Here is a 23564-nt window from a genome sequence, read left to right as displayed (position 1 = left end):
GCTTGGATTTTCTTTCAATAGACAGTTTTTGGTGGTGGTTTGTTGCTCTCCTTGGGATAAACATTTCTTGAGAGTGCAGTTCTTCCCTCAGTATGTTCTTATTCTGGTATGTACATCCATTTCTCAGAATGTTTAGTAAACATTTCTCTTGCATACCCTAATGCCAGTTTCTTACCTACTCCTCAGTAATGTGCTGCGGTAGTGGCTTTGGGACCTGGTGTAGACAGTATAGGTTGCTTTATTCATTCCTCACAGTGACAAGGGGATCTTGATTGGTGCTAAGTCCTTGGATGGTTCCCTTGGCCTCAGTGGCTCCGAGGAAGCCATCACTGCAGGTGTGATCAGTGCCAGGGTCTCCCTTTCTTTCTTCTCTCTCACTTTTTTTTTTTTTTTTTTTTGAGATGTGGTTTCACTCCGTCACCCAGGCTAGTGTGCAGTGGCACAGTGTCGGCTCACTTGAGTCTCCTGGGCTCAAGCTGTCCTCCCACCTCAATGTCCCTGAGTAGCTGGCACTATAGGCGTGCGCCAGTATGCCTGGCTAATTTTTGTATTTTTAGTAGAGACAGGATTTCACCATGTTGCCCAGGCTGGTCTTGAACTCTTGAACTCAGACGATTCACCCACTTCAGCCTCCCAAAGTGCTGAGATTACAGGCATGAGCCACCACACCTGGCTTTTATTGTAATTTTTAAAGTCTATTTCTAATTTCCTCTGAATTATGTTTTGAAATTTTCAATTTGTGGGGAACCGGCATTCTCTCCCTTTTTCTTTCTGCATCACTGCACCACCTAGTGGATAATACATCTGTTACCAGGCAGTGGCCTTTGATGATTTCCTGTAACTACAAATTCTACAAAAAGGAAAACTGGGTGCCTTTTTATGCTTTTAAATCACATATAATTTCTGCCTGCAATTTTTGTTACCAGGCAAGTACGGACTTTTTGAGAGGAGCTTAATAGTGTTTAATTCAGAATTTTTAAAAATGTCAGCCTGTATTTGAAGTTTCCCATGTCACCAATGGGATAATGATGCAAACTGTGAGCTTCACTCAGTTTATATGATAATGGCATACAGGATAGAAGAATGAGGTCTTCTTCTAAGTTTAGAAACAAGGCTATTTCAAACACTCGAACTTTTTTTTTATTCTTTTATAACTTGCTTCAATTTCATCTGCTCTGTTTTATTATTAAGTCAAAAGAATTAGGAAGGCTTGTTGATTTGCATTTTCATTATTTTTAGTAGCTTAGCTTTGGCTCCACGTTTGATACAGGAAACCTCACCTTTCCCCTCCCTGTCTCTTGTCTTTGCTGCCCCCTGCCTGGATGGAGTATGTTCCTGTATGACGGAGCAATTGTTTGTTTTTCTCTGTTGATTTCCATCAGGTGCTGTGGGCACCAGTCATTGTGCTAAGTATACCATGCAAGAACGCATTCAGGTATCACGTTTATGATATTTCAAATATGTAACATACTTATGCAGTTGAAACCATAAATTGTAAGATTTTTAGTCTTGTCCATAGATTAACAGTTTAAAATAAAATTATTGTGTCTCTGACAGCTGGTGAAATCAGTATTTTCGGAGTATCAGTTTGCTAAGTTTTGTCATGTGCCTCTGTAAGGAATTCAGTCTTCCTCTGCGCTCCCTCAGCCTTCTTATTTTTCCCTCCCAGGAAAGTTTTTAGAGATTACCAAAAGGATTCTTAAAGTGTAAAAATGAATTTCAGTGTTTTTGAGAGTAAGTGCTATTTTTTCCTTAAAATCTGGCATTCTGCTAATGGTTGCAGCACTGTAAATTGCTAAAAGTTATAGGTCATTACACATGAAGAGGCTTAAAAGTGCCCTTTGATCCATAATTAACTACAAAATATGGAGCGGGAGCTGTATGCACACAGTGTCTGCCATAGCATTAGTTACACTAGTAAAACGTCGGAAATGGCTTAAATGACTGCTAGGGATATGGTTAATTATATGGTAAATGTGGCTATTTCCAAATTTAAATTAACTAAAATTAAACATTGCATTCTTCAGTTGCAGTAGCCACATTTCACATGTTCAGTAGCCACATGTGGCTAGTGGTTACTGTGTTGGACTGCACAGCTATAGAACATTGTCACCATGGGCAGAAACTTCTGTTGGAGAGTATTGCTAGACAGGTGCTTCTCAAACAATTTTTCTTCCCGTCACCTCCCTGATGAGAGGTGCTTCTCAAGCTTTAATGTGCATATGAATCACATAGGGGCTCTAGTTAGAATGCATGTTTTTATCAGTAGGTCCAAGTTAGGGCTTGAGATTCTGTATTTTTAACAGGCTCCCAGGGGTTGGCTACGTAATACCCAAAGGGTGGGCTTCTTGCATTTATTCTCCAATTCTAATAGGAAAGGCATGTGTTTGAAGCTCAGGACTCCATATGTAGGCTCACTGGCTTTATGGGATTAACCAGGCTCATTGCTATGTGGCACTAATGTGTCCTTCTTTTCTTTGGGAACCATCCTCTGATGGTGCCCAAGGTCAGGGAGGGACAGTTGACCTTATGTGTTTCCTATGGGGCCAACCTTGATTGCATTTAGCTGAGCAGCTCTAATAATTGGTTTTTCAACCTACCTTTTGACAAAGCCGTTTATAATTATCTTTGTCTTGGTGCCTATTATGGGGGTGGTGGTTTGTATGTATGTTTGTTTTTTTAAAATGAAGCTATGTTTCAGTGTTATATGAGCTTAGTCAGGTTTAAAATCATAGGGTAGACAGGGCTGTGCCTGTGTTGCCAAATTAGCACCTTCCTTTTGACTTATTAATGGCTTCTTTGTAATTACAAATAAGAATGGTCTGTTTATAGCTTAGTGTGTCAGAACTAGGAACATAGAGGTCTTAAATGTAATTATCTGCTGATTTTTTTTTTTTTTTGCCTCATATCTTATGAAAATTGGACTCACGCAAATTTGCATTCAAATTGTGACCAGACACCTCTTAGTGGTGGAGCATTGCCATGGGCAAGTTCCTTGAGATCTCACGCCTTCTATTTTTGTATGTGAAAAAAGCAGGAGTAGGGTTTTTGGAGGATTAACAGGCAATAGCCATAAAGTACTTAGCATGATGTCTGGCATATTATTAATGTCCAGTCAGTGATGATGTCTTTCAGGCCCCCCTTTTCCATGGTGTTCACAAAGGCACAAGCATTAGGGAACTTGTACATATATACCAAAGCTGACCAGTCAAAGAGCCAGAAATAGAATCTGACCTGACTCGCTTCCTGCACCCTCTTGTTACCAACTCACTACAGAAGAGTTACTTAGCTGTGTCGACTGGACCCAGGCCAGCGGCATGGAAATAGCTATCATGCTTGCAAAGATGTTCTGAGTTGTCAGAGTGATTGAATCCATGATTGGTCTGGTGCCCAAGCACCAACAATCATGTTTTTGTTTGTGTGTTTGTTTGTTTTTTAAGAGACAGGGCCTCACTCTGGAACCCAGGCTAGAGTGCAGTGGTGCCATTGTAGCTTACTGCAGTCTCAAACTCCTGGGCTCAGGCAGTGCTCTCTTCATGGCCTCCCAATGTGCTGGGATTACAGGCATGAGCTACTGAGCCCAGCTGGGATTTCTTTTGATTTGAAGACCAGTGATCAGTCACTAGTAGGTTTTGGAAGGCACACTAGGTGTATAGCGGACAGGCAAGGTTCTTCAGTGGAAAGGATATAAGCTTTCTAGCCACACCAGCCTGAGTTAAGAGTCTGTCCTCTGCCACTTTTTACTTGTATGAGCTCAACCAACTTATTTTACTTCTGACTTCAGCGTGCTTTCTGTTAAATGAGTCTATTAATAATGATATTGATAATAGCTAAAATTGAGCATGTGCTATGTGCTAGGCATTATCTTGATTTCTGTACATGCATTGTCTGATTAAATTCTCACAACAACCTTAGAGAGGTGGGTCTTGTTACTGCTACTGCCTCTGCTTTACAGATGGAGGAAACTGAGGCAAGGAGAAATTAAATAACTTGCCCTGGGTAAAGGGTGGAGCATGAATTTGAATCCACACTTTATGACTGCAGACTCTACGTTGCGCTTTTTTAAAAAACAGCTTTATTGAGATATAATTCATATACCATACAATAAAAGTATGCAACCAGTGGTTTTTAGTACTGTATATTCAGAGTTGTGCAACCATCACCACAATTCATTTTAGAACATTTTCTTCACCCCAAAAGGAAACTGCATACCCATTAGCAGTCACTCCTCATTTCCCCCAAACTCCCGTAGTCTTAGGGAGCCAGTAATCTTTCAGCCTCTGTGGATTTGCCCCTCCTTGACATTTCACATAAATGGCATCATACAATATTTGTCATTTTATGTCTGACTTCTTTTGCTTGTTATACACACACACACACACACACACACACACACACAATGTTTTCTAGAGACAGAGTCTCACTTTCTCGCCCAGGCTAGAGTGCGGTGGCGCAATCTGGGTTCACTGCAACCTCCGCCTCCCCAGTTCAAGTGATTCTCCCGCTTCAGCCTCCCCAGTAGCTGGGATTACAGGTACCACCACACCTGGCTAATTTTTTGTATTTTTAGGAGAGATGGGGTTTCACCATGTTGGCCGGGCTGATCTTGAACTGCTGATCTCAAGTGATCCACCTGCCTCGACCTCTCACAGTACTGGGATTACAGTCGTGAGCCGCCATGCCTGGCCCTGCTTATATTATTTTTAAGGGTCATCCATGTTGTAGCATGTGTAGATACTTTGGTCCACCTTATTGTTGAGTAACAGTTCATTGTATGGATGTACCACATTTCATTTATCCGGTCATCAGTTGATGGACATTTGGGCTGTTTCCACTTGTTTGCTATTTTTTTTTTTTTTTTTGAGACGGAGTCTCGCTGTATTGCCCAGGCTGGAGTGCAGTGGCCGGATCTCAGCTCACTGCAAGCTCCGCCTCCCGGGTTTTTACGCCATTCTCCTGCCTCAGCCTCCCGAGTAGCCGGGACTACAGGCGCCCGCCACCTCGCCCGGCTACTTTTTTGTATTTTTTAATAGAGACGGGGTTTCACCGTGTTAGCCAGGATGGTCTCGAACTCCTGACCTCGTGATCCGCCCATCTCGGCCTCCCAAAGTGCTGGGATTACAGGCTTGAGCCACCGCGCCCGGCCATGTTTGCTATTTTAAATAATACTGTTATGAACATTTGTATACAAGTTGTTGTGTACATATGTATTTTCAATTTTCTTGGGTTCTGTGATGTACTTGTTGGTTTTGTTTTTCTTTTTTTCTACCATGTGTTCATAATGCTCTTCTGAGAGGAAGACAACAGACTTTTCTTACTTGGGAGCAGTCAGCTTATTTGCTGCTACAGTATTAATGATGGAAAACCCTCATCAAGAATGCTTATCCTGTGATGAGTACTGAGCAATGCTCTTCAGAAGCATTACTTTATTCAATCCTCATAAATTTGAATAGGGTAGGGATCTTGACCTCATTTTGCGGATGAGGCAACTGAGCCTTACCAAGTGAACTGTTCCAGATCACAGAGCTTGGAGAGAGTGTAGGGGACTGAGCTTAGACACAGGTGTGTGTGACGGCCTCCAGAGCTCCTGCCACTGTGTTATGTGGACACCATTGTCTACCTCCCACTGGAAGGTTTACCAGCCTGGATGTTACAGAGTACTTTCATGGGGTTTGCCTGGTTTCACCCTGTGAAATGGGTGATGATGCGATTATTTGATGAAGTGGCAGTGAATTTCAGTGAGCGCCCAAACTCATGGGTGAATTGAGGCGCAGTCTTGGATGGAGGTCTGTTTTTGGAGTTTAAGTTTATTGCTGTTTGCATTTCAACACAACTGCTTTGAAAGCTACAGGTTGCCTCAGGCACCCTGTCATCCTTTCCCAATTCTTTTTTTTTGAGACTGAGTTTCGCTCTGTCACCCAGGCTGGAGTGCAGTGGCACGATCTCAGCTCACTGGAGCCTCTGCATCCCAGGTTCAAGCCATTCTCTTGCCTCAGCCTTCCGAGTAGCTGGGACTACAGGCACGTGCCACTACACCCAGCGAATTTTTGTATTTTCAGTAGAGATGGAGTTTCACCATGTTGGCCAGGCTGGTCTTGATCTCCTGACCTCAGATGATACGCCCGCCTCGGCCTCCCAAAGTGCTGGGATTACAGGCGTGAGCCACCATGCCTGGCCACCTGTCCCAATTCTTTATTATTTATTTAAATGCACGCTAAAAAATTTACCTTAGGTAAATAAAGGACAATGTGGTTAAAAAACACAACTCAGTAAATCTGGTACTCTTCAGTAGTAGGTCTGGGATCTAGTTGTGTTAATTCTGGTGACCTATCACAAACCCCTCTCTAAGCTTATTTATGTAGCTTTTTGCCTTTAAACTTGGTCATCACCAAGCTGTGTCCATTGTGAAGAGTGTGCTGTGAGCGCATTGCATACGCTATATTTAATCATCCACTGTCGGCACTCATTGCGTTGTGAAGGGAGCGTAAGGAGCTGGTGAAATCACATCTGAAGCTGAAATACTTGTGGAATAAATGATGAAAGGGTTTTATTTGTAAAACAAACACTATATAAGAGATCGTTGGATTAGGTGGCAACTAGTTTATTGTTACCAGGAGGGGTTTAAGTTTGAATAGACCACAGGTAAGTGCCCTTCTGAAGCCAAAAGGACTTGGTTTATAATGTTAAAAATTATTTGTTTTTGGAAGAACAAGAGTTGAACTCATTTTCTGCCTTCTCTGGGAAAAAAGCATTTCCTGTTTTGTTATTAGACAGCTGTTTCAGAGTTTTGTCCAGTGAGCAGAATTTTGACTAAATTCTTCACAATAGTTAAAAATAAGACCAATTTCCTGGGGGCAGGTGGGGAACTATAAAAGTCCTATTTTCGTCTGGAGGTAGGTTTACCTACCAGCCTAGGCCAGCTAGCTGTTTCTTTACACTGCCCCTTTCTAAGGATTTGAGTTGGTTTGTAAAATGACATAGCAGACACAACATAATACCAGAGGGGGCTGAACGTGGTAGCTCACATCTGTAATCCCAACATTTTGCAAAGGCAAGGCAGGAGGAGTCTCAGGAGTTCGAGATCAGCCTGGGCAACGTAGTGAGACCTTGTCTCTACTAAAATTAAAAAAAAAAAAAAAAAAATTAGCCAGGTGTGGTGGCATGTGCCTTTAAGTCCCAGCTACTCCGGGGCTGACATGGGAGGACTGCTTGAGCCCAAGAGGTTGAAGCTGCAGTGAGCCCTGATTGTGCACTGCACTCCAGCCTGGGCGACAGAACAAGATCCTGTCTCAGACATACACGCAGGCACGCACGCACCAGGGGGAAACATCGTGCATAAAACCATTGGCCCATTTATTGGGTGGTGTCCTCCCGAAGTTTCAGATCCACTGTTTGGAGCCTACTTGGAACCTGGCTGATTTCAGTGAGTGTTCCCTCTGTCTTACTTTGTCTTTCCTTCCTTTCTTTCCTTTCTCCCTCCTTTCCTTTTTTCCACCTATCCAGTAACATGTATTAAGGGCTCAGCATGTGGAAAGCACACATCACATTCTTCATGGAGATGAGGATCTGGAGTCAGGCAGCAGCTCGGATCCCATCTCTGACAGTGCTGGGCTGTGTAACTCTCTGACCTCAGCTTCCCTGTTTGTAAAATGGGGATGGTGGTGCTAACTCACAGGGTTGTGGGCGTTCAGGGAAGTATTGTATATTTAGTACTTGGTGTGGTACCCTGCCAAATGTTAATGACTTCCTTCCTCTCCAGTTTTCACACTCAACTTGTCTCCCATTTCTGGGGTGAATATGCATTTTAAGGCTCCCAAGCCATAGATTAAGCTGTTTTGACATGTCTGTCCCTGCTGAGAACGTGAAATCCTGTGTGTGTTATTAAACAAACAGTTTACTGCCCAGCTGCACTGAGTTCTTGCAATGTCTTGAACACACCTTGCAAGTCACCTCTTCTGGCTCTGAACGTGCTATTCCCTCTATGCAGAACGCCCACTCACCTGACCAGTAAGTCATCCTTCAGCATGGAGCTGTGGGAGAGGGAGCCCGCCCCTGTGCTTGGGACATACCTCCCTCCGCCCCAGGCCTCTCATCTCCAGTTAACAACCTGCCTGTGACATCGATTTCACTGTTTGTGGTTTTTTACACTGTTTTTCTAGAGACAGGATCTCACTGTATTGCCAAGGCTGGAGTGCAGTGGCATGATCATAGCTCACTGTAGCCTCCAACTCCTGGGCTCAAGTGATCCTCCTGCCTCAGTCTCCTAAGCAGCTGGGACTGTAGGCACATGCTACTGCACCTGGCTAGATTTTAACATTTTTCTTTTCGTAGAGATAGGATCTTGCTTTGTTGCCCAGCCCAGTCTTGAACTCCTGGGCTCAACTGATGCTCCCACTTCAGCCTCTTAAAGTGCTGGGATTACAGGCTTAAGCCACCATGGGGGCTGGCCTCGCTTCACATTTTATGTAGTTGCTATAACCCCATCACTCACCCTGCTCCAGCCCACGTGGCCTTTTCTCTTTCCTAAATGTACTAAGCTTGTTTCCCACCCCAGGGCCTTTGCGTTTGCTGTTCCCACAGCAATCTGGAGAGCTGTTCAGATTTTCCTAGGATTAATTCTTCCCAGTCTCCCATCCCATGGCATTTATTAAACTGTTTTGACATGTCTGTCCTGAGATGATGATATATATTGACTCTTGTCTGCTTCCTCTGTTAAAACCGTCCCTTGAGGAAAGGACTTTGGCACATATTCCCTGGCAGCATCTGACATGGTGTAAGTACTCAGGGAGTATATGTTGAATGAATGAGCCTCTTGGTCCGCTCTTGTACTTGCACTGAGTTGTAATTGCTTGTTTACACACCCCGCCTCCCCACTGGGCTGTGTGAACACACCTCCTTAGCGTCAGGACTTGGGGTGATTTGTCTTTCCGTCCACAGGGCCAGGTGCGTGGTTACTCTTGGATCTATGAGTATGGAAGCTGGGAATCTTTGAGAAGGCACATCCTTCACCCCATAAGCTCTGCTCGTGGAGGCAGCTGTCCACCACAAAATGTCCTTCTGATGCCAGTGGTAGAACAAGTGCTGGTTGGAGCAGGCTGCAATTGTTCTTATGTTCTGATGGCTATCCTCTACTGTCCCCTCCCCCTTTTCTTTGTCAGGTCTTTGCCCTGTGCTGTTCTTTGGACCCTGAACAAACCCTTCTCCCCACCCCTCCAATCCTGTCCTTTCCTTCAGACCTCATGTCGGTGTCCCTGGCTCATGGAAACCCTCCCTGGCCAACCTGCTTTGATCAGATGCTGGCTCCTGCAAAGCTTCCTGAGGGCAGTGCTTTGTTTTGCTCTTCATTTGTCCCTCAGAGCACATTGCACTTGGTCGGCATTTGTTGAATGAATGAATAAAGAATTAGTGATGGCATATTTGCATACCCATATTCATGGTAGCATTTTTCACTGTAGCCGAGGTGAAAGTAACCCAAGTGTCTGTTGACAGATGAATGGATAAACAAAATAAGTCATACATACAATGGAATATTATTCAACCTTGAAAAGGAAGGAACTTCTGACGTACGCCAGCACATAGACGAACCTTGAGTACATTATGCCATGTGAAGTAAGCCAGTCACAGGAAGACAAATCCTGTGTGAGTCCACTTATATGATGTGTCTGATGTAGTCAAGTTTGTAGAATCACAAAACAGAAGGTGGTTGTCAGGAGCTGTGGGGAGAGGGAAATGGGGAGTTGTTTGATAGGCAAGAGTTTCGATTTTGCAGGATGAAGAGTTCTTAAGTTCAGTATATTCTGAAGTGTTAATATACTACTGTCCTAGTCAACTCCTACTCCTGTAACTGGGAAATTAAAAAAAACCCAGAAATTTATTTGCCCACAGTTTTGGCTGGGAAGTTTAAGATCAAGGCAACAGCAGATTTGGCATCTGGTGAGGGCAGCTGTCTACTTCCAAGATGGTGTCTTGTTGCTGTATCCTCACATGGCAGAAGAGGTGGAAGAGCGAGGGGCTTTAGCTAGGTCCCTCTAGCCCTTTTGTAAGAGCACGAATCCCATTCATGAGGCTGGAGCCCTCTTAATCACCTCCTGAAAGCCCCACCCCTTAACACTATCGCATTGGATCTTAGGTTCCAGCATGTGAGTTTTGGTGGGACGCATACATTGAAACCTCAGCAACTGCTACACTGTATACCCTTGAAAAATGAGAGGTTAGGAGTGCCGACCCTCACACAGTCAAAAATCCATGTGTAACTTTTGACTCCCCAAAAAGTAAACCAATAGCCTGCTGTTTACCAGAAACCTTACCATAACATAAACAATTAACACATTTTATATGCTATATGTATTATATACTGTTTTCTCACAATAAAGTAAGCTAGGGAAGGAAAATACATTTATTACACTAAGTGGAAGTGGATCATCCTAAAGGACTTCGTCCTGATTGTCTCCATGTTGAGTAGGCTGAGGAAGAGGAGGATTTGGTCCTGCTGTGCCCTGGCCGCAGAGGAGGAAGAGGTGGGGGAGGTGAAGGGGAGGCAGGGGAGGCAGGCACACTCTGTATAGCTTTTACTGAAAAAACCCATGGATAAGTGAACCAGGGCAGTTCAAACTTTGCTGTTCAAGAGGTTTGCTGTTCAACAACCTTGCTGTTCAAACCTAACTGTACTTAGAAATGGTTAAGATAATAAATTTTAGGTTATATATTTTTCAGCACAATTAAAAATAAAAAAGAATTAGTGTTGCTAGAAACTATGACCTCTGGAGATCACTGTAGAAGAATCTGGAATTCTTAAATTCTAGGACAACTCTGACTTCTGGGTAATATGCGTGAACTTAAGGGAAAGAAGTATTTATTTCTGTGTCAGGGTAAGCTCAGGTGTTTTCCTTAGGACTGTCAGAGTGAAGGAGTGAGCTGACCTGAACCCTCCCCGAATTGCCTGGGTTCTCAGGCTCCTCTGCACCTGGAGCCTAGTGAGCCAGTCCATGGGCTGATCCAGACTGGTGTGTACAGAGCCTGCACATATCTGCACAGCCTAGGTTAAGGTTTGGACACTTGCTTAGATTCCAAGGTCCTCCTTTGTACCCACTGCCCTCTTCACTTGTAGGATTTATTATTATTATTATTATTTTTTGAGGCAGAGTTTCGCTCTTGTCACCTAGGCTGGAGTGCAGTGGTGGGATCTTGGCTCACTGCAGGGTTCAAGCGATTCTCCTGCCTCAGTCTCCAGAGTAGCTGGGATTACAGGCACCTGCCAATATGCCCGGATTTTGTTTTGGTATTTTTAGTAGAGATGAGGTTTCAACATGTTGGCCAGACTGGTCTTGAACTCCTGACCCCAGGTGATCCTCCCACCTCAGCCTCCCAGAGTGCTGGGATTATAGACATGAGCCACTGTAACAGCCTGGATATATATATATTTTTGAGACAGGGTCTCGTTCTGTGGCCCAGGCTGGAATGCAGCGGCCTGATCTCAGGTCACTGCAACCTCCGCCTCCTGGGCTCAGGTGGTCCTCCTACCTCAGCCTCCCAAGTAGCTGGGACTGCAGGTGTGCACCACCATGCCCAGCTAATTTTTCTGTTTTTAGTAGAGATGGGGTTTCACCATGTTGGCCAGGCTGCTCTCGAACTTCTGGGCTCAGGCGATCTGCACATCTCGACCTCCCAGAGTGCCAGGATTACAGGCATGAGCAACTGTACCTGGCAAAGTGTAGGATTTGAAACAAACTTTTATTCACTTTTGATCTCATTTAACTGTCATAACACTTACTAAGAACTCAACTGAGAACTTACTGTCATAGACCCTTAGGAAAGGACACACACATTTCCCAGTGCCTGTCCAGCACCAGCACGAGTGCTTTGTGGAGATTGCCTTGTTTCTTGCTGACATTGCCCTCCTGAGGTGTAGATGGTTTTATCGCCACTGTATAAAGAAGGGTATAGTATATCCAGTGCCCCACAGCTAAGTGACAGGACAAGGATCTCACTCCAGATCTTGTGACTTTAAAAATCACTTTCTTGGCTCTGCTTCGCCTTGTTTCCTAGATGGTGGCCATCTCATGGTCCAGATTTATATACATCTCAGCCTCAAATCAAATGGCACATTTTCCATTTGCAAGCTGTTTGGCCCAGCTCATTGGCATATAACATACACTATGGTAGCAAGAATTGGCCAGAGGCTCCCCAAGACCAGGCTTCTGAAATCCCAACCCCAGCTCTCAAGCCCCAAGCATCCTATAAAATCTTTGCTAGATGTTCAGAAACCTAAAATTTGCTTCTCCACCCCTCCCTTCTCCCCAAGTGGTAAAGACAAAGAAACAGACGGCAGGGCTCTTTGTTATTCTTTTATCTGCTAAGTTTCCAAAAAGGTTAGATAGTGGAACTTTGCTGAGCAAGCCTTCTGTCCCTGAGTTGTCTCTGAGCAGCACCAAATGACCGAGTCTTATCTCCCCCTTGTTATCTCCAAGGATATAAAATGTTTTCTTTTCATGCCTTTTAATTTCTATGTAACATTAGCCATTCAGTTGACCTGAAACATTGCTAGTTTATTTCTGGCTGGCTTGTGTGTGTGTGTGTGTATCAGAGGGTCTATACTGTATACATAAGTACTTCTCTAAATATTCTTTTCCATAGTGTTGCTCTAAAATGTCTCATTTACTTAATACTGTCAACTTAGATGGTGAATCATTTTATGTGCCTAAAAGAAATATCTACTCGGATGCTCTAGTTCCCTGGCAAGAGAGAGAGAGGGAGAAGAAAAAAGCTGTGAAAGTGGTGCAAATCCGAACTGCTTTCTTTTTTGCTCATAAGTAGTGCTTTTCAAAGCGTTTGGCATCCCTGCCGTATGGATGTGTCACTGTGTGAGATGACAACAGGATTTGCTGGAAATGTGGGCCACTATTGTATCCGCCTTACGTAACCACGTGGAGTGATGGAAATGGGTGAGCAGCCCGGGATGTAGGCGGTGGCCTGGCCCATGCATCTCCAGAGACCATGAAGACTGCTCAAGCCCTGCGTAGGATGTGGATCCAGGCTGTTAAAAAGTTGGGGAGATGGAAAGGCCGTGTGAGTCCCTCTGCAAGCTCTCCCCTTGTTTTCCCCAACCTTTCTTCATGGGAAGGGGAGGGAAGCGAAACCATTCTCTCAGTAACTCCTTTATCCTCAGATGTGTTTGTGCTTCTGGCATCTTTCAGCAACAAATTGTGAGATTGTAGGTTGTAGTTAGTCCCTGGTGGTTTTTTAAAAAAAATACTTGTATTGATTTTAGCACATCCGTGTGAAACTTATAGCCTCTTACCGGATCTGTGGATCAAAGGCTGCTGTTGTCCATGTGCTCGGAATCTGTAATGGTTTTGCTTCCTGGGTAGAGCTTAACATACTGGCTTTTGTGTTTGTTCATGTATGAGAATTTCTTGTTTTGGCATAAAACTTTTTGCTTTCTTATGTTGCAGAAATCTATATTCTTATTATGTCTAGGCTTCTAACTTAGAAGAAAAAGTGTTTTTCACATGTTCCTTTTTTCCTTGTGGTTTGAACATGTGTGAGTGTTTACTTTTATGACTTGAGACTTATGAAGCGTGTCCCTTATGTGGACAGCTTTCAATTAATCTTTGGTTTTAGCTTTGACCTCCATCACTGGGCAGCAGCAGTCCGTGGATATAGAATCTAAAAGCCGCCTGCTCAGGGGACTTTGGGCAGTGAACACTTCGGTATCTGTTTTGGCTTTTAACACGTTTCTACATTTTTTATGTAAAGTATATAGGATTTTAACCTATCTGGCCAAGATTTTTCAAAGGAAAAAAGCTTTATAAAAAGCAGATTTAAAAAAGCACAACAAATAACTATTTGCCTTAGTTCCTTTCTCTTGTTTTGTCACACAAAAACCTTACTGTTAATGCGTTAAGTTTTTGTTTATGGTAGAAGAGTTAGCTTACTTTTAACTTTCCATGAGGTCTAAGAATGACCTGTTACGATATAAAGGGGGTAGTCATGAACACTACTTACATGAAAAGTAAAAGTGATAAGGAAAGATGATGAAAGCACATTGAAGATCCTCCTGATGGATAGAACGTTGACACTTGGATTAAGAAGGCGACTTAGCGTTTTCTGCGTGCACCTCCCCCCACAGCTCCCCAGACCTAACACCTGTGTCCCCACCCTGCCCACCACACCTGCCTTGCTTCACCCCTCTTACCCCTTTCAAATTACTGGTACCCTCCCTCAACTCACTCTCCTTCGAGTTGAAATTATTATACCCTCTCCACTTTGCAAAATTCTAACTGCATTGAAAAATTTGCTGTTAAGTATAACTGTACCTCTTGGTATTAGATCCTTCACCAGGAGTGAGTATTCACTTTGATGTTCAACCGCTCATCTCCCTATTTTTTATTTATTAATTTTATTTTTAAATTTTTTTTTGAGACAGAGTCTTGCTCTGTCACCCAGGCTGGAGTGCAGTGGTGCGATCTCAGCTCACTGCAAGCTCTGCCTCCCAGGTTCATGCCATTCTCCTGCCTCAGCCTCCCGAGTAGCTGGGACTACAGGTGCCCACCACCACGCCTGGCTAATTTTTTGTATTTTTAGTAGAGACGGGATTTCACTGTGTTAGCCAGGATGGCCCCAGTCTCCTGACCTCGTGATCCACCCGTCTCGGCCTCCCAAAGTGCTGGGATTACAAGCATGAGCCGGCCTGGCCTCATCTCCCTATTTTTTAAACTTATGAAATGTTTGGTACTGTAAAAGAATTAAATATCTAAATCATGAAGCATAATAATTAAACAGATGCCATGAGCCCATTACACATATCTGCAGACCGTTACCAAAACAAAACACAAGGGAGATTTGTGTACCTCCCACCACACTCTGCCTCCTGCCCAGGTCACCTCATCCTGAATGTTACATTTTTCATTTCCTTGCTTTTTCTTTATATTTTCGCTGCATGCATGCATACACGTGCGCGCGTGCACACACACACACACACACACACGAACACACGCTCCTGAATAATAGATTAATTTTGTTGGCAATTTTTTACTGTAGAGAAAAATACATAACAAAATTTACTGTCTTTACCATTTGTAAATGTACAGTTCAGTAGTGTTAAGTTATTCAAGTTGTTGTAAAACACTGTTTTTTGAGCTATAAAAAGATGGTATCACACTCTACAAATCCTTTTGGGGTGTTTTTCACTCAACTTTATGTTTGAGATGCATCCCTTTTGTGGTGGTCTGTGTGACTGGTTTGTCTGTCTTCATTGCAGTATAACATTGTATTTTAATAATGTATCAATTTGTCCATCCTGCCCTTGAGAGATACTGGGATATTTTCCAGGTTTTGGCCCTTGGGAACATTGCTGCTGTGAATACTCTATACACGTGTCCTTGTGCATATAGTCACACAGTTTTCTGGGGGCCTCTGCCTGGGTAGAGGAATCACTGGGTCGTGGAATGTGCATATCTTTAATTCTGATGTATGTGTGCTGTCTCTATGGGCCTGCCTGTAAAGCTCCCCCTCGTGCTAAGCAGCTACCTGCTGTCATTCAGAGAAACGTCAGTTACTGCTAGCAAGTCTGATCTGCGCATAGCCAAGCACAAGTTGGGCGGGACCAGAGCCCGGTGGCCTAGTTTGAATGTCATGACCACAGCTCCCAGCTAAGCTGCTGCACCCTGGCAGCCTGTGCCCAGGGATGTTCCCAGAGCCGATGTTCTGAGGAATAAGGATGATTATGTGGGGCGCTCTATGTTTCTGAAAAATTATATAAACGAGGCAGGAAAGACACTCAGTAGTTTGCTCTTTGGTAAGCTGCCCAAGGGCTTTGGCGGTTTTATTCGCTGATGGGTCTGAAGTGCCACAAACCATGTGCTCGGCAGAAGGTGGATGCTTAATCAATGTTTTTGCGTAAATGAACAAACAAATGAATAATGAAGAGTTTTCTGTGAGACTTTCCCAAAAAGTCACAGTTCTGTAGGCTAAATATACATAGTTATGGTATATTTTTAATGCTCAACAGAGCTACAAAAATTTACTCTAGTTCCCTACCTTTACAATTAAGATTTTCTGTTTATCACTTGGCTTAGCAGAGCATATATTCTTTGAATATTACATTAAGTAGCTAATGGTTAATTTTACTACCTGTTAACCATAGTAAGAAGAAGCCTTGCGATCTGATTGGTTTCAGGCACCAGGCAAGTTAATAGCAAGGTCTGATTGGTGGTGGTGGTGGTAGGAGATTAATCCTCTCTGACAAATTTAATTTAAATTACCCTTGCTGGCAGCGCAGGAACACTTAAAGATAGTGTCATCCCGTCGTTGAAGGGCTGTGAATTTCAAAAGCCAGATTCATTCTACTTGAGCCACATTTAAAAAACAAAATTTTGCAGGGACTCATTTATTTGGCTAAATGATAAATTTAAATCCAAAACTTTGAAGAGTTTGTAGTTTTAAATTCTAAAATAGAAATGTATTTTTAAAAGTAATGTACTCATAAAAATATTCTCTATAATAGCACAGCTCCTTGGGATGTTGAGCTTTTTTTTGGTATGTAGCATTGCCCAGTCCTGGGGATGATTGTCATAGTCCCAGTTAGTTTTTTTCCTGATAATTTTAAAGTAAGTTTTGTGGGGAGGGTGCCATGTGGTTTTTTTTTTTTCCCCTTTAATTCATGTGGCTATAACTATATCCAAAGAAGAGTTGGCAAATATATTTATTTTACAACTTCTAGATTAGTTCACTTTGTTGAAATTTGACAGCTTTAAGGTATAAGAAGGCATTGAGAAGATGAGCTTGGAGAAGTGGGCATGCTCATAAGGTCATTTCTGGGTGGTAGTGGCTTGGTTTTACTAAGGCCACATTTAAAACTGAAGTTGGCAAGGAGTTAGTAAGGTGTTCTATGGAAATGGAAAAGGGCAACCAATTCCGATTTACTGCAGGAGTTCAGTTGAGTGTCTGCTTTCTTTTTCCCTCCCTCCCTGCCTCCCTCCCTCCCTCCCTTCCTCCCTTCCTTCCTCCCTCCCTCCCTCCCTCCTTCCTTCCTTCCTTTTGAGACGGAGTCTCACCGTGGAGCGCAGTGGTGCAATCTCAGCTCATTGCAACCTCCGCCTCCCAGGTTCAAGTGATTTTCTTGCTTCAGCCTCCCACGTAGCTGGGACTACAGATGTGTGCCACCACACCCAGCTAATTTTTTTTGTCTTTAGTAGAGACAGGTTTTCACCATGTTGGCCAGGCCGGTCTTGAACTTCTGGCCCCAAGTGATTCACCTGCCTTGGCCTCCCAAAGTGTTGGGATTACAAGCATGAACCACCATGCCCGACTGGGTTTCTGCTTTCTGTTTCCATTTAAGAAAACTTTTTGGCCGCGCATGGTGGCTCACACCTGTAATCCCAGCACTTTGGGAGGCCGAGGCAGGCAGATCAACTAAGGTTGGGAGTTCGAGACCAGCCTGACCAACATGGTGAAACCCCATCTCTACTAAAAATGCAAAAATTAGCTGGGCGTGGTGGTGCATGCCTGTAATCCCAGCTACTCGGGAGACTGAGGCAGGAGAATCGCTAGAACCCAGGAGGTGGAGGTTGGGGTGAGCCCAGATCGTGCCATTGTACTCCAGCCTGGGCAACAAGAGCGAAATGCCATCTCAAAACAAACAAACAAACAAACAAAAAACCTTTTTAACAAATATGTACAACTTCATTAAAATCTTGGAAAATTTGTTATACTGCCACATATTGGAAAATGCTGTTTTAAACATAGGCAAAATTCCAGAGAGGAATGGCTATAGAGCACGTCTAGAAAGTCAGACCGTGGGCACCTGAGTTTTTAGTCCACCCACCTCACGTATGCTATCAAAGAAGCAGAGAGCCACAAATTCGATAGAAACTTTAAGAAAATTTATAGGCTGGGCACGGTGTCTCACACCTGTAATCCTGGTACTTTGGGAGGCTAAGGCGGGCAGATCATTTGAGGTCAGGAGTTCGAGATGAGCCTGGCCAACATGGTGAAACCATGTCTCTACCAAAAATGCAAAAAATGACCTGGATGTGGTGGCGCACAACTGTAATCCCAGCTACTTGGGAGGCTGAGGTATGCAAATCACTTGAACCCAGGAGGCAGAGGTTGCAGTGAACCTAGATCACACACCTGCATTCCAGCCTGGGTGACAGAGTGAGACCCCGTCTCAAAAAAAAAAAAAAAAAAAAAAAAGAAATGTAAGTAGCAATGAGTGCTTCAATCATATTAATCGAATGATGAATGAATAGTGTATCCAATGCTTGATGTATTAAAAAGAAAAAAACTTCTTTGAGTGCCTACTCTGTGTGCCAGACACTGTTGTAGCAGATAATGGGACAAAGGTGAGTAGGATATAAAAATTTCACCTGAAAATTCACTTTTATTTTTTTAAATTGAAGAACAGTCATCACAGTAAACAGACTTTAAGTAATTGGGGAGTTTTACATATTTTAGATAATCTTTTGGAATGTTTACATATTTCCTTGTGTTGATGGGCCTTCATTTAACCTAAATCTTGCACTTTTGGGCTGCTTGTGTCCCTGGCACCCCGGGCCCCTTTCACCATCCAGACCCAGGATTGCTGGTAGCACAGATCTCTCATTCTGGCCTTTTTCAGGTATTTTGAGTTTTTTTTTTTTTTTTTTTTTTTTTTTTTTAATATATGTGAGGTCTCAGTATGTTGCTCAGGTTGAACTACGACATGTGCCACCATGCCTGGCTAACTTTAAAAATTTTTTGTAGAGATGGGAGTCTCACTATGTTGCACAGGCTGGTCTTGAACTCCTAGGCTCAAGCGATCTCTCGCTTCAGCCTGAGTGCTGGGAATACAGACATGAGCCAGTGCACCCAGCCCTCCTCTAATTTCTTAAAACATATACACATAGTCCAGGCTTGGTGACTCATGCCTGTAATCCCAGCACTTTGGGAGGCCGAGGCGGGTGGATCACGAGGTCAGGAGTTTGAGACCAGCCTGATCAACATGGTGAAACCCCATCTCTACTAAAATACAAAAATTAGCCGGGAATGGTGGTGTGGGCCTGTAATCCTAGCTACCCCAGGAGACCGAGTCAGGAGAATCGCTTGAACCTGGGAGGTGGAGGTTGCAGTGAGTCAAGATCACACCACCACATTCTAGCCTGGGTGACAGAGCGAGACTCCGTCTCAAGCAAAACAAAACAAAACAAAAAACCAATGTATACACATACTATAGATACTCCGTTTTTGTCTGTGGCTGCTATTTCAAATATTTAAAGTCTTTGATTCTTCAGTTTATGTTTCTTTTACCTCTCACTCATGGTGATGTGGATGTTTAAATTGTGGGCTCATTTCTTTGGATACATACTATCTGGGGAGTCCTTGAAGGCTGTGTTTGAGTGTGATCTCTGGAGAGAATTCGCATCTGCCTCTGTGTACCTGGTGGTATGGCCAGTGCAGAACCACAGTAAGCATTAGTGTTTGGCAAGGTGTGGTCATGTCTGTAATATGAATGCCCAAACCTATGTGAATACGGGTCTGTTGATAGAAATTCTCCAGGGTTTTATTTTTAGTTATTTCCACTCTACCCATAGCCAAGGATGAGACAGTCCCTGCATCTCCATCTGTGTGCTGGTATTTTTTCCCCCTAATAGATCCACCCAGACCTGATTTCCCACCCTGTTGGGATCCCCAGCCTCCTCTAAATGCCTGCTTCAGTGCTGGCTTGTCTCTGTGGTTCTGAGTGTTCTTGACCTTTCTAGCTTTCTCAAGGTAGCCTGCATTTAATGGATTATTATTTGTAAAATGACACCACCAGTTTTAGTTTTTTCTAGATACCTACTTTGGAATATTGTCAGAGATGGAAGTCCCAGTGGTCCATTTATGAAAACATTCATCTTTCATACCCAGTGATACAGATGGAGAAAAAGCCAAAAGATCCCGCAGGTCGCCCAATTGGGCATACCCTATGATAGGGCTAAGGCTATTTTTAGACATAAACATGCAGAAAACTTGCCTACGAGGTCACCTTTGACAGGAAGAGGGGGAGAACGATTAGAAAAAAATAATCTATTTGAAACTAGATATTTTTAAAGGGTTTTATGATGACAATGTTTTGGAATAGTGATAATAGAAGGACTCAGCACTTAACATTCCATTCTTTTTAGGGTCTGTCTCTCACTGTATTTCACTTACCTTTCAAGTATTGTTTCCAGTTTCATTTCACTGAAGGAGTGTGTTTGAAAATAGGTAGCATAATGAACAAATATTAACTCTTTTTGGTATAGAGTGTGAGCTGGACTTGATGTCGAGGCATTTTGAATGATAATTTTATTTCTAGTATTGAAAAGGTTGTGGTTTTCATCAGACTGGTTTTGTTCTGTTAAAACAGGCCCCAGGCATGGAAGAGCTGATATGGGAACAGTACACTGTGACCCTACAAAAGGTGAGTTCTGCACATTTCATATATTCTACAGTCATGTTCTTGATTTTACGGATCATGGGTCTTATTTATTTTTGCCTACACACAGTTTTGGCTTTTTTTTTCCCTTGAGGTGCATAATGCATTATAAATACTGTTAATAATTGCTATGTTAACAAAGATTTGCATGCTATTGTATTTTTTGATTAAGGACTGTTTAATATAGAACATTTTAGAGGTTATTTAGTGTATACACTTAGCTCCAGATAGAACAGGTTATGAAAGAGAGAAAAGAAAGGGAAGAATGAAAATGATCTGTAATGTTTAAGGATGTTGAGGGAGCTATTTACAACTTCTATAATTTTAATTATAACATATACATACCTTATAACCCTTAAAAAGTGTAGGATCCAAGAGACTGTAAGTCATTGGGTGAGGCTGAGCTGGAGAACTGCCCTCATGGTTCCGCATTTTTTTTTTTTTTTTTTTTTTTTGAGACGGAATTGCACTCTTGTCGCCCAGGCTGGAGTGCAATGGTGCAATCTAGTCTCACTGCAACCTCCGCCTCCTGGGTTCAAGCAATTCTCCTGCCTCAGCCTCCCAAGTAGCTGGAATTACAGGTGCCCATCACCACGCCTGGCTCATTTTGTATTTTTAATAGAGATGGGGTTTCTTCGTTGGTCAGGCTGGTCTCAAACTCCCAACCTCAGGTGATCACCTGCCTCGGCCTCCCAAAGTGCTGGGGTTACAGGCGTGAGGCACCACGCCCAGCCGGTTCCACATTTTTATTCCATCAAGCTGCCTTCCAGTCTTCATGACTCTGATTTTCCTGGGTTCTTCAGGGTTTTTTCTGGCTCTGAATTCCTCCAGGATCTGTCATCTCCTAGAAGGACCCTAAGTTCCTCATAGGGAAAGTTTTCCTTTGGCCCTCAGAACTGTGAGCTTCAAGCTTTGTCTTCTATGAAAATTAAAGACATTCCCGAATTTAATGTTTATTGAATTAACCCAGGTAGAAAAAAATGTCTCTGGGCCAGTGCCCAGGTGCCCAGACTTCCAGATCAGTAATCACAATTTCTTCAGTTGAGGGGTTTTGTTGCTTAGGTCTTATTTTTCAACTCTCCTCATCTTTCTGACTCTCCTCTGCCCTTTCCCTGAGCATTTCATGCATTCCTTGAGTTGTGGACCCAAAATTGGCAGAGGTCAGAGATTGTTTTAGGCTTGGCATAGAGGATGGAGCTGCCTCTGTCTAAAACCAGGTGCCAGCTGGTGGAAGCTGCCAAATTCAAAGCCATGTGATTAATAGACAACACCCCCAACCTGTTTTGAGTTTGTAATTGTTTATCATCAGTCAGCATAGTGGGCCCCACATGGGAAACTTTCCTTGGGAGGAAAGATTTTCTTTTAGTCTTGGAGTAAGTTTTTATATAATCTAACCCAGATTTAAGAATATACAGTCACATATACTCATTATCTGGATGAAACTGGGCTTAGATTTTTTTCTTTTTTTTTTTTTTTTTTGAAACTCAGTCTCATTCCATTGCCCAGGCTGGAGTGTAGTGGCATGATCTCAGCTCACTGCAACCTTCACCTCCCAGGTTCAAGTGATTTTCCTGCCCCAGCCTCCTGAGTAGCTGGGATTACAGGCATGTGCCACCATGCCTGGCTAATTTTTATATTTTTAGTAGAGATGGGGTTTTGCCATGTTGGCCAGGCTGGTCTCGAACTCCTGGACTCAAGCAATTCACCTGCCTTGGCCTCCCAAAGTTCTGGGATTACAGGCGCGAGCCACCGCACCTGGCCCAGACTTAGCTTTTTAAAACACAAATGAATTAGGATTATGTATTATCTGTGCTCACTGTTGTGCATTGCTAGACCGATCATGGATGTAATCTTATTTCCTATCTTCCATGCATGTAGAGAAGGGTTTAATGCTTTGCTTTCTCATGAGATCTCAACACACATTTTATGTTCAAATTTTATCTTTAAAATCCATTTATGGGCTGGGCATGGTGGCTCATGCCTGTGTGAGGCTCATGCCTCCACATTTTGGGAGGTGGAGGCAGGCAGATCATGAGGTCAGGAGATTGAGACGATCCTGGTCAACATGGTGAAACCTTGTCTCTACTAAAAATACAAAAATTAGCTGGGTGTGGTGGTACACACCTGTAGTCCCAGCTACTTGGGAGGCTGAGGCAAGAGAATTGCTTGAACCCGGGAGGTGGAGCTTGCAGTGAGCTGAGCAGCACTGCACTCCAGCCTGGCAACAGAGCAAGACTCCGTCTCAAAAAAAAAAAAAAAAAAAAAATCCATTTACGTCTTTTTCACTGTATGTTGAAATGAAACTATCAGCTCATCTACTTTGAGGTTAAAGGTATACTTTAAAAATACAATTTTAGGCAGCCATAAAAAAGAAAGAAATCATGTCCTTTGCAGCAACACGAATGCACCTGGAGGCCATTATCCTAAGCAAATTAATGCAGAAACAGAAAACTAAATACTGCATGTTCTCACTTAGAAGTGGGAACTAAACATTGGGTACATATGGACACAAAGATAGGAACAGTTAACACTGGGAATTCCAAAAGTAGGGAGGGAGGGAGAGGAGCAAAGCTTGAAAAACTACTACGTGGGTACTGTGTTCAGTACTTCGGTGACAGGATCATTAGAAGCCCAAACCTCAGCATCAGACAATACCCATATATAGCAAACCTGCACATGTACCCCTGAATCTAAAATAAAAATAAAGCAAAATAAAATTAAAAAGGATTGGCTAGCACAGGGAAGAGCAGTCTCTTCCCACGCAGCTAGAAAGTTGTGGGGTTTTTTTGTTTTTTGTTTTTTAGAGACATCTCCAGTTGCCCATTTAGAGTGCAGAAGCTGCCTTGGCTTGTTGCAGCCTTGACCTCACAGGCTCAGGTGATTTTCCCACCTCAGCCTCCCTAGTAGCTGGGACTATAGACGTGCACCACCATGACCAGCTAATTTTTTGTATTTCTTGTAAAGACAGGGTTTTGCCGTGTTGTCCAGGCTGGTCTCCAGCTCCTGGACTCAAGCAGTTTGCCCGCCTTGGCGTCCCAAAGTGCTGGGATTATAGACATGAGCTGTGAGTCTAGGCAGAAGGTTTTTTTTTGTTTTTTTTTTGTTTTTAAGATGTCAAAACATCATA

At 43.2% G+C, this 23564-nt stretch overlaps 1 protein-coding gene across 8 annotated transcripts in view; it reads left to right on the top strand.

Moving 5' to 3' along the window:
• Positions 1–23564, top strand: part of TJP2 (tight junction protein 2) — a 138583-nt gene that overhangs the window by 73251 nt on the left and 41768 nt on the right. For 5 of the 8 annotated variants that reach the window (XM_007969438.3, XM_007969434.3, XM_007969437.3 and 2 more), the window contains one exon: positions 20369–20422. In XM_007969438.3, the coding sequence (XP_007967629.2) occupies positions 20378–20422 (45 nt within the window). In that variant the 5' untranslated portion in view covers positions 20369–20377. Of the gene's footprint in view, positions 1–12842; positions 13066–20368; positions 20423–23564 lie in introns of those variants that run through there. The other 3 variants (XM_007969435.3, XM_007969436.3, XM_007969432.3) reach the window with 3 other exon arrangements.

This window comes from Chlorocebus sabaeus, chromosome 12, assembly GCF_047675955.1.
Source record: "Chlorocebus sabaeus isolate Y175 chromosome 12, mChlSab1.0.hap1, whole genome shotgun sequence".
Classification (NCBI taxonomy): Eukaryota; Metazoa; Chordata; class Mammalia; order Primates; family Cercopithecidae; genus Chlorocebus; species Chlorocebus sabaeus.
The sequence above is the reverse complement of the archived record's forward strand: the minus strand, read 5'-3'. Positions and strand labels throughout refer to the sequence as shown.